The 12,006-nt window shown below is 42.9% G+C and overlaps 1 protein-coding gene across 1 annotated transcript; it reads left to right on the forward strand.

Annotated features, from left to right (window-relative positions):
* Positions 1 to 1,006: 1,006 nt before the first annotated feature.
* dqx1 (DEAQ box RNA-dependent ATPase 1) lies at positions 1,007 to 11,295 on the forward strand. The gene is made up of 12 exons (XM_083773599.1): positions 1,007 to 1,257; positions 2,856 to 3,214; positions 3,295 to 3,488; positions 3,849 to 4,305; positions 4,582 to 4,863; positions 4,975 to 5,074; positions 5,747 to 5,905; positions 6,826 to 7,017; positions 8,221 to 8,346; positions 8,749 to 8,939; positions 9,739 to 9,929; positions 10,431 to 11,295. Exons 2-12 carry the CDS (start codon positions 2,915 to 2,917, stop codon positions 10,630 to 10,632), a joined length of 2,394 nt encoding a protein of 797 aa, XP_083629725.1. The 5' UTR covers positions 1,007 to 1,257; positions 2,856 to 2,914; the 3' UTR covers positions 10,633 to 11,295.
* Positions 11,296 to 12,006: the final 711 nt, after the last annotated feature.

Raw genomic sequence — 12,006 nt, forward strand, 5'->3', positions numbered from 1 at the left:
CATAAACGGAAAACATTTCTTCTATGGCCTGGAGTATTTATTTAGGGACATTTTACAATCCTGTTTGGGGTCAAATATTTTTCTAATTAACTTTTTATGATGTACACTGCATTGACATTGACCCATGTTAATTTTGTAATGTTTATTATATTAAAATGAAAGTAAAAAAAAATGCATGTAGGCTATATTCTTTTTGTTCATATTTTCTGTATTGACACCATAATTAAGTAGGCCAAGTAAGACAATGCGCTAGACCCCTGGGAGACGGATTGCTGAGGTGGAGTGCCACACCTACCATCAGTTCCCAGTACTGCACGACTTTGTTATACAAGCCTGCTACTAGTACACTGAGTTGGTAAGTGCGCTGAAACGGGGTGCGTTCGGAAATGCGTACCGGGAGCGCACTCCTATTAGTTTGCATTGCACAGTGCGCTCAGTGCGCTATTTCCGAACGCGCCCACGGTCAAACTTGCCACAAAGGAGTCACGTCTCATTTAAAAATATGAGCTTAAAGGCAAAATCAAATAAAGTTTTTATAAATAAATACACATTTATGTGTATGGTAGGTACATGAGAGAATATTGAGCATATTAACTTCAATACAAATCAAATTCACACTTCCCAATAGGTGAAGGGATAACTAAAATAACCAACTGATAAAGTAAAGATGTATAATATCACTAGCCAATGGGAAATAACGTTAGCAACTACTGGAGGTTTCGATGCCGTATATATTTATAACAGATATACGCAATTTCAGTCGTATTTACAATTTATTACATTTGCACGTATAACATGCCCGAAATATACAGACGCCAGGTTGAATGTGGTTAATTCATCTGGGGGAAAACCGTAGCCCCTGGCATCATTCAGAGCAAATGAAACCTGAGGAGAGCAAATTCATCTGGTTCCCAGGATACAGTCACAACAACATACACAGCAGCTCCACCCATTCGACTGTGGACTCCACCTGCCCCACTGTGACACGCACGACGCGTCACGCGTGTGACACGGCACAAACATGGCGGAAACCCTGACAATATCAACGATTATGATCGGTTCGTTCGTTTAATGGATCTCGGTCAATGGTGAATTACACAGACACACAGGGAATGACCAAATGGGAGCGTGAAGGACAGATTACCCAGACTTTGTTTCCGTCATGGCTCTCCTAGACGTCACATGACAACAGATGAGATCAACATCACACGACTGTTTGTTTTCTACACAGACAAGACATCACCCGGACTCCGGGAGGTATGATGATCACTGTCCGGGTCGGGATGTCCCGGTTTCTGGGTGTCACGACTCTATCCGTCTGTACATTGCAATGTTCACCACCACAATTGTAATAATGCCTGTTTTCAACGCATGCATAGACAACGTTGATGACGTTTATCGTGTTCTGTTCTGACTGCTGCTGAAATAATTGCACCCTATCCTGATGAAAAGCGCCCATTGGTCCGCGTGCATGAATGATGAATGTATTATTTGCGTGATCCAGGTCGTGCGCGGCCGCGTTCAGTTTCAATGGACTCGCTCACTGGTGGTGACATCACAGGAGATCATATAATAAGGGCAGAGCTCTGGCGCTTATTTTGTCCCACTGGAGTCTCTTGACAGTCACACTTGTGTCGCCCACCAGAGATAAAGAGTGTTGTAAAAAAGGCTTATTGTGAAACAGTGATCTCTGCCCCTTACACCAAAGGCTGTCATTCACTATGCGGAAATATAGAGTAAATCAATTTTTGTATCCCATTTTCACTGCCAAAGGAGGCATGTGTTTTTTTTAATGGCATTTAATCAATACAGGTCCAGTCCTCCTTGTTGGTAGGCCTATGTCAGGCCCCAAATCCCTTTAATTCTGAACAAGAATCAATCAAGAGAAGACAACGGAACAATTCAACAATATTAAGGAGTCTACCCAGCTCTTATCCAAGCCTCAGTCAGCGTGACTGCAACTCACTCCTTGCTGCCGGTCTGCAACCTCCTCCCATTCTGCGTTCACTCCTTTTCTCACATCTATTTCTAAACGCTGGTTATACGCTGGGTATAATATAAGGAAATACCCTACTATAGAATTTCTGGCTTGATTGACCAATCAGAATCAAGTATTCAACAAAGCTGTCTAATATCTGTCATTGGTCCAAATGTTTGTCAACAGCAGTCTCTTGTCTCTACTGCATTTAATTATACTGCAATTATTAAAATGTTACAATAATCAGCTTCAGACTTTGTACTACATATTAAATTACTAATATTGAGAACACCCTTAGTGCCATCCTGAGATGATGTGCCGCCTGAGGCAAAAATGCAGCTCAGTCAGGAGTGAGCTCCCTGCAAAGGCAACCATGATGGAGACATGCAAATCGAAGCATTGGTTCCCAACCTTTTTATACTGGAGTACCGCCTAAGAAAATATTTTGGCTCTCCATCTAACACCATAATAAATATGATTTATGTATTTAGTTAAAATACAGGAGCGTATACATGCCCCTTTTGTTCCATTCCTAAGCCAATATTGCTGCTGCTCTGATGAAATTTTGATGTGATTAATCCGTTCTCAAAGCGTCTATTAATGGCTAGATGTGCTGTCATGCCCATTTCAGCACGGCTGGATAGCCTATTTCAACCAATTGCTTGGTCAGAAGAACTCAGAAGAACTACCTGTACTAATATAAATATTTAATTTCACTTTTGTCTTGTTTCTCCTCTTTTGGGGCGACTGTGTACCACCAGAGGGAGTACCAGTGGTTGGGAACCTCTGCAATAGTACTGGAAGGTTGAAAGTTTGTGAGTGATCACTCAATAATTGGAAACAAATTCATTTCATTTTTTTCCTGTTTTTCTTTTAGGTGATCTTAAGCCTCTCCGTGAGGCTTTTCCTTCGTCCATATTCAAAATTTCTCTGCCGATGATGTCGTTGCATCCAGCAAGCACCTCTACTTCACTGGCTCATCCCGGGCCTCTGGACTCTCTCTCCGTCTCGTCCCTGCTCTCTAAGGATTTCGACGACGACGGCGAGGAGGAGGATCTCGGAGACCTGGAGGTGAACCCATATGACGGCCTGCCCTTTTCCTCACGTTACTACGCCTTGTTGGAAGAGAGGCATCTGTTGCCCGTTTCGAAGCTTAAGCGCAGTCTGCTAGAGCACCTGGAGGACCACAGCATGGTGCTGCTCAGTGCACCCAGCGGCGTCGGCAAGAGCACCCAGGTAGGACAGGATGTTAGATGAATACCTGCTGGCCGCATTTACACTCAGGTTAAACTAATGTCCCTCTCCTCTTCCTCCAGGTGCCCCAGTGGTGTGTAGAGTATGCTTTGTCCCACGAGTTCTCTCAGGGGCTAGTGTGCTGCTCTCAGCCACATTCTGTAGCGGCTGGGAGCCTGGCGCTGCGAGTGGCTGATGAGATGGATTTGAGCCTGGGTTTGGAGGTGGGATACAGGGTTCCACATGACGACAGCTGTACACCAGACACTCTGCTCAGGTTAGGAAGGATAATCAATATTTTGACGTACAGAAGAACGATGTTAAAGGAACAATCCAACCATATAAAGCATTTTTATGACACTTTATTAACACTGATTTAAAAACACCCCAGACGTAACCGTATTAATTAGTAATAGTATATGATTAAATCATACCCATTCTTTCTTTTCTTAGATCTCAAGGAATGGTCTTAATCTCAAATTCTGCATTTCTAAAACCAGGGACTTATGTGAACCAATCAGAGAGATGCCAGCTCACGGCATGAACAAATCGAAAAATGAGTTTTACCTCATATTTTTTATTATGAAATCTTTTTACATTGTTTACTCTTAATTTTTCCTCTTTGATTTGCACTCAGATTTGTCAAAGACTCTATTCTGTTGGAGGAGATGATGTCAGATCCACTACTGCGGCAGTACGGCGTGCTCGTGCTGGATGAACTTCAGGAGCGCACCGTACCCACCGATGTCCTCCTCGGCCTGCTCTGTGATGTCTGCAGTCAGAGGCCACACGACCTCCGTGTGGTCCTTCTCAGCCACCCGACACTGTTGCCCCGCCTCACCACATTCCTGGGGCCAGACATCCCTGTCCTCACACTGGACACTATAAGCACAGAGTTGCTTGACACGGACCAGGTAGGGGAGGTGGACACGGAGACAACAGAAAGGACACTAGGAGGATCACGTGAGGTGGAGATAGTTTACCGCGAGCCACCACAGGGGAGAGAACCCTTGGTTGCTGCCTGTCACACTGTGCTGGATTTGCATCGCAGGGGCGAGGCAGGAGATGTGATGGTGTTCCTGGCAAGCACACAGGTACTGTACAATGTTTTTTATTTATTATTATTATTATTCTTTTAATGGACAATCTACAAGCTCATTAAGTGTTGGGTGCATTGTGAGCTTTTAGCTTGAAATAATTAATACATGTGGGGTTGTTGTTGTGTTTGGACTGATTTGAAAAGTCCTGGATTTGAATCCTCTTCTCCCATATTAGTTCCTCATGTGGACGAACAGGATTCAAATCCAGGTTAGAGTAAAAACCAGTTGAATAAACAACAATGCCTCTTCATCTGATCCCTTTTACACTAGCAAATAGAAGAATGTGGTTTACTGCTAGAGAAGGAGTCTGTAGCACTAAGTCCTCAGCTGGGTCCATTGAAGATCGTGCCCCTCCATGCCAGCCTGGGCGCTGCAACCCAGCGAGTCTATGAGCTGGAGCCTGACGCTGGCCTCGGGGAGTCGAACGGTGCTGAAGAACCAGCAGGATCAGGGTTTAGACGGAGGGTCATTCTCTCAGACACCCTGGCTGAGGCGTCTTTCTCTCTGACGGGTATCCGCTACGTGATAGACACGGGCCTTCAGCTCAGAACGGTGACTTCATTTATATCAATAACTAAAGTCAATTATATTGCAATAAAATATTTTTTCCCCCTATGATTGCAGTCAGCTCAAAAATGACTTCTTATTCATGTATTTGAATAGGTTTACAATCCACAAATAAGAGCAAATTCTCAGGTCCTGCAGCCTATCAGCAAGCACCAAGCAGACATCCGCACTCAGAGGGTCAACAGTTCTCTGCCAGGTACGTCAGAATTCATGGCTTTCTGGCAGCCACATTGGAATATGGTCAGAATCATCTTTATTATTATTTTAATTCTTTAAGATTTATTTTTTGGCTTTTATGCCTTTATTCATAGCACAGTAGGCTGACATGGGGAGAGGGAGAGGGAGATGTGAAGTGACAAAGGTTGTCTGGATCTGGATTTGAACCCGCAACAGTGCAAGTCCATCTTTTGGATTGTTTCCAGAAAGAGAAGCAAAATAATGAAGGGGGAATACCACCAATGGAGGTTGTGGGTTCGAATCCACAGTGCTGCAACCGGCATTGTCAATGGCTTCAATGTGAACAAAATTGGCCCGTGTACATCAATGGGGAGTGTTGGGCAGGAGGAGTAGGACGAAGGCTCTACGTCCCTATTAATAATAAAATGGTTCAGCTTGGTGTCGACAATCTCTGTTGCAAAACAAGAAAGTGATGCTTGAAAGTTACGCTTGCACCAAAAATTTGGGGAACTCAGGACAGTCAAATTTAAATGTTTGAAATGCAGATGCATGGTGCTGCAGTTCAGCTGCGTTCAACTGTATAAAATATATACAATCAGCTCATAGGGTTCATTTAACTCTTGAGAGTGCAGAAATTGACCTGTCAGGGTTTGTTGTCTAATACCAGTCTCCTTTTATGTCTGTTCTTCAGGACTGTGTTTGCGTCTATACCCCAAGTCACTGTACGAGGAGGGAATGAAGGAAGCTCGCTGTCCAGGTGTGGCAGAGGAGAACCTCAGCCACCTAGTGCTGCTGCTCAAGAGACTGGACATCGCTGACATGGGACAGTGCAAGTTCCTGGACAGACCAGGTACCTTACGATGCTACCATCTCTGCTGGATATTCATTCTAAACTCTCTTTAGCAGTGGTCTGTCATTATTGAGTACACCACTGTTTCTCAACGTTGGGTCCCGACTCCCGGGGACCACTGTGAGTCCACATGGACCCTTATGGGTCTGTAACTCTGAGAATGAACAAATCGAACTAAATTAACACTTACAGGTCCATTTGGTTCCAATTGTACACGCTCCAGTGTCGATTTTGGTCCCAGACATGAGAATTGTATCACACGGCAACAGTCTCCAGAAAAAACAGCAAAGTCCTGTTGCGTTCTAATTTTTTATATAGCCTTTACACAGAGACGCAACAATGATTGAACACTCTGTTATGTGCATGCCAGGTTGCTAGGTGGCGGTGATGGGCTGCCAGATAGACCAGGCACGCGTAGTAGAACCACTTCCGTTCTACTTCCTATAACAACAAGGCTGTTTGTTAATTTGTTTACAATTTCATCATGGTTTACATTCACCATCGTTAGTCACTACATTTGTATTCGTAGGATGAGGGAGTGAGGGAGCACCAAATATCGCCTACGGCTCTGCATCAATGTAATAAACATAAGCGTTGTGAGCCATGAGGTCACACGTTTTGCGGATTCACCGTTTTGCACATGGAAACAGCCTTTTCAAAGATTTCCACTCTGGAAGGAGTTTTCGGGGGTTGCGTTTTCAACCCCCAAAAACGCTGTTGATCCCTGCAAACGATACTTTATTTTGCCATTTTCTATGGACACCGTTCTCATGTAAAGGGGGCCTGACATTGACTCATGGTATTACTCACTCAATTAAAATGAAAATAATGCATAAATATCAAGTCAGGTGTAGTCCTCCATTATGTCACAGGGCAGACTTGCCAATGTGTTAAATAACGTGTATTTGTTGTATGTCTAGACCCTGAGGCTCTAATGCAGGCTCTGGAGGACCTTGATTACCTGGCAGCTCTGGATGATGATGGGAATCTGTCAGAGGTGGGGATCATCATGTCGGAGCTTCCGTTAGCTCCCCCTCTGGCCAAGGCTGTTATCGCTGCCTGCGAGTACGACTGTGTGGATGAACTGCTGACCATCGCTGCCATGCTAACAGGTAACACAATATAAAGTCCCATGAGATAATTGTGCTGTCACACTAGACTACTAGGGAGGGCTGTTGTGCTGTAAGCACGGCTGTGATTCTTACTATCAGTAGAGAAATTACAAATCTAAATATCACCCGTAATCCCAGCTCTCCAAATAACTGACAGGCTAATGTAGCTAGCAGTGAATAATTCCAGCTTGGTTGTACCTAGCCATGGTTCATGACTCTCGTATTTATACGAGAGTCATGGCTTAACTGCACCCTGTTTTTGGCGCTCGCTACATTTACAAAAAAAACGTATATATAAACATTCGGATTTCAAATATAAAGTACTCACAATTTGTCCCACGGGTGTTAGTTAGTTGCTGCACCAGCGATTAGAATTTCTGCATCCCGCGTTGTTTAATAAAATGCATTTTTATCCGAGCTGTTATTTTGCCATTGGCTTTCAACTACGCGCCCCTATCGGTCGGGAGGAGGGTGGCACTCGGTGTGTTCGATATATGTACGCTGACCGCCCTGCCAATACAGACTAATAGGCGAGTGCACTCCCGGTGTGCAACTGTGGATTTCCCAAACGAACCCCGTTTGAAAAAAGTAGCCGGGGCACTCGGATAAAAATGCTTTTTATTAAACAACGCGGGATGCAGCAATTCTAATCGCTGGTGCAGCAACTAACTAACACCCGTGGGACAAATTGTGAGTACTTTATATTTGAAATCCGAATGTTTATATATACGTATTTTTTGTAAATGTAGCGAGCGCCAAAAACAGGGTGCAGTTAAGTCATGGGCTAGGTTGTACCGCATGTACTGATGCGGTACAACGAATGCCTCTTGTCCAATCAAATGATGTGATCAGCAATATGGACTCAATGTGAACCACATTAAAGGTACTACTTTCAGACGGGCATCAATTAACGCAGACGTTGTCGCCTGGATCAACGACAGGTCTGCTCCAGGTCTGTTCATGAGGGGCGTGACAACACAAGCGTACAAAAGCTCAACACAATCTAGGTCTAGTCAGTTACGGGCGTGTGCACAGAACGAGCACGCGCACGTCAATTTGACAGGAAATACGCTTGCGTTGTTGCCCCTCAACTTCTCCACGTGTACAAAAGAAACACAGGTCTCATTGAAAATGAATTACTAGACACGTTAATCGCTGCCCATCTGAAAGTACCTTAACTCTGTGTCCTCTGTGTCCCACCAGCTCCACCTTGCTTCGCCAAGCCAGCTCCAAACAAAGAGGAGGCCGCAGCCAATATTCGACGCCCTCTACTGCACACAGAGGGCGACCACATGACTCTCATTAACATTTACAAAGCCTTCACAGAGCGTACGTTTGAGCACGCACACTGGGTTGATCCACTGACAAGCTTCAGTATGATCAAGTTAATTTACAAAAACACACACACATGCGCGCACACACACACGCTTTCCTGGATTGAACGGGTGAAATATGATTTATTTACATTTAAATAAATTATATTTACTTATCTTGTTAATACAATGTAATTTTTACTTTTTCAAAAGTCACATTAAGCCTAATATTCAAACATCAAGTGACTGTTACACTGGAACGAATGAGAATTATCACACACGCTACTGAATGACTCTAAAGACCTTTAAAGTGTTAAAATGATTATTATTCAATATTTCTGCATACTGTATAATGCTATAGCGGTACTTTATTTAACCTCAATGGTCATAATATGTCTGTGTGATATTGACATTACAGATAATCAGGATGAGACATGGTGTGCGACAAACTTCCTCAATCCTGCTGCCTTACAATTGGCCGTGACAATCAGGGCGGAGCTGCTAGAAGTGATGCAACGAATCGAGTTGCCTGTATCACCTCCTGCATTCGGTTACCAAGACAACTGCACTAACATCAAGCGGGCTCTCATCTCTGGGTTATTCCTGAAAGTAATCAGACTATTATATTCATCCTTCATGTTGTTTATTTTTGTAGCCATTCAATTCTGTTATTTCACTTTAATTAAGGGTTGGAAGGTTACCTTTTTAATTACTATTTGATTACTTTATAAATGGATGTTTTAAATCAGGTTAGTATTTATTATTGCGAATGCAATGATTGCGAATGCAATGATTGCGAATGCAATGAGCACTAACTATGAGACCCTGCAGATCAGCACTAACTATGAGACCCTGCAGATCATGTCTGTCTGTGTGTCTGTCTGTCCCGCTGTGACACCACCCGCCCGCCACCAGAGGGCGCAGCTGTAGCACACACACACACACACACACACACACACACACAACCACACACACACACACACACACACACACACACACACAGTAGAAAACTTTAAAAAATGACTAACTAAAAAGAAAAAAGAAGTACGTAATTTATTCTAATTGTTGTTATTGCAATTTACGAGCTGCGTTCGCTTCCCGCGTTTGCGCGTCTTACTTGTACTATCAAGAAATGTCCTAGTGCAGCAAGACATTATGAATACTCAGTGTTTAGTAATTCAAGGTTCTTCAGTTTAACATCATTGAAGCTTGTTTTGGTGTTTCAAAATAAAATATCAAAACAAAAGATATTCATCTGTTACTACTACCCGCCTTGAAGTCTTTACTGTCTGAAATTGTGTAACTCCATTGCATGGGATCCTTTACTTGCTAATCCTGCTTGATTTAATGACCTCAACTGATTTTCTTTACTGTCCTGTTGGAATTGAAATGCTCTTGTGTGCATTAGGTGGCCCACGATGTGGACGGCTCAGGGAACTATGTTTTATTAACTCACCGTCATGTGGCTCATCTCCACCCTTCGTCGTCCTACCTGTGTCGCCAGCCCTGCCCCAGCCCCCCTCCCTGGGTCCTGTATCACGACTTCACCATCTCTCATGATAACTGTATCCGCACCGTTTCAGAAGTCCACCCGCACATGTGAGTTTCCTCCTCAGTACAGTATGTTAAGGGGACACTTTTGTCATTGCAATACATTGTCCTTGTTTGGACTGGGTACTTGGAGTTAACCCTAATTAAAGGCAAGCTCTATGTAGTTCTCTCTCTCTCCCCCCTCTCTCTCTCACTCACTCTTTTCTTTTTTTTAAACAATTCCTACTACCGGTATGCTGTTTCTCAGAATACTGAGGTGTTTTCCCCCCTCACAATCGCAACTTCATATCGTAATTATTATGTGTTTTTCTTTGAATTTCCCATCTAACAACTGTGAGACAAAGAAATCGGTGATACAAGTCACAATTGCAGGAGGAAAAAATAAGTATTTTATTACTATTCAGTGGTGGAAATGGGCTGCCATTGTAATGACACTGCATTTATAAACAAGCATTTTCTCTTTCTCTCCTCGCTGTAGGCTTGTCGAGCTGACTCCTCAGTACTACCTGGGGAACCTTCCTTCATTTTGTCTTTCTCTCCTTGCTGTAGGCTTGTAGAGCTGACTCCTCAGTACTACCTGGGGAACCTTCCTTCCAGTGACGGCAAGGCTCTGCTAATGGAGCTGAGACACAGTATGTACCAGGAGGAGCACTCTGAGCGAGATGAATACCTGCACTCCCACAGAACTGGAGAGCATGATCGGGCTGGAGAAACTCTCAACCATGGCCCCGAAATCTGTGTCCTCCAGTGAGAAGGTTCCTTGTGATGACAGACACTCTTTATGTTTTCAATTAAAATACGCCATGGGGGGTGGGGTTGCAAATCCTGAATGCAACTTCATCGGTTGTTCCTTTAGATATGACTGAATATGTAATTTTGCCTTGACTGTGACTTTAACCTTTGAACTGTTTGACCCAATAGAATAGGTAATCATCTTGTCGGAGCAGCCTACTCATCATTCCCACTTAGTTTCATGCCTCTCCGTTCTCAATTTATTTTGTTCACAGGTACACAGATGGCAATATCTTGCATGCACTTCCAACAACTTCTTCTCTTGCTTTATTGTGTTATCAGTTCATCCTCTTAATAGTCAAATGTTTGTATGGGCAATCTCAAGTTTTATTGGTTTTGATGTGATTGCAAAGGGAGTTTAAAAACCAAGCTGGGAGAACAATAATATATTGGGAATATATCTAATATATAAGCTTTTTCATCTGAATATTTCAAAGTTCAGCAAACGATGTGTCACTCACTTCAATGAACACCATTTTTGCATGAGCTTAGATATGCAGATGTCCATTCACAGAGCGGATCAAGTGATGGACAAGTGATTATCAGGGCTCACTGTGCTCTTTGATCAACTTCCCAGCACTGTCCACTGTTGTACTTTGATACCTTTTTGAATAAAATGTGGGTATTATATTAAGACCTTGATTCTGCGTTTTCACTCAATTGAAGTATGAATGGTCAAAGATTTGTACTCAAAGTACTGTCAGTGTACAATATATTGTAGATGTCTAACACGTAAAACTAGGTATAGCCTATTTGCTATAGAAGCCAGATGACTCCACTGTAAAAGGTTAAAGGTATATTCAGTGATTTCACTCAAAAAACCTTAGGTTTCGTTTTTGGCTGGGACCCTTTCATCCAATCAGGATAGAGAGCCAAAAACGAAACCTACGGTTTTTTGACCCCCAGGGGTTAACTGGGGACAGGGAGGAACTCCTTATATGGTCAGCACACTCTATAGTAGAGAGGATTATCACAACAAAACAAAAAAATAAGTATTTGAATTAAGTGAAATCACTGAATATACCTTTAAAGTAAATTATTGATGATTTTAGTATCCTTGTATTTTTTATGGAGTTTGGGTGAGTTTTCACAAAACTGGGGAATTTGAGATTATTGAATGTTCGGGCAGAGCAGATTTATCTGAATATTTTGTAGTTTATGAAATGAAAATATGCCAAATTATAGCCTTAGCTATGTGCAATTTTACTACATTATTTGAATATTATGTAAAATCTTTAAAGATGTAGGCTTACCTAAGTGAGTAACAAAAGCAACCCTCTTTGAGTGGGGTAGTCTAGTCAATAATAACCAGTAGGCTACACCTGCACTCCTG

This window comes from Protomyctophum parallelum, assembly GCF_964188405.1.
Source record: "Protomyctophum parallelum genome assembly, chromosome: 9".
NCBI classification, from domain to species: domain Eukaryota; kingdom Metazoa; phylum Chordata; class Actinopteri; order Myctophiformes; family Myctophidae; genus Protomyctophum; species Protomyctophum parallelum.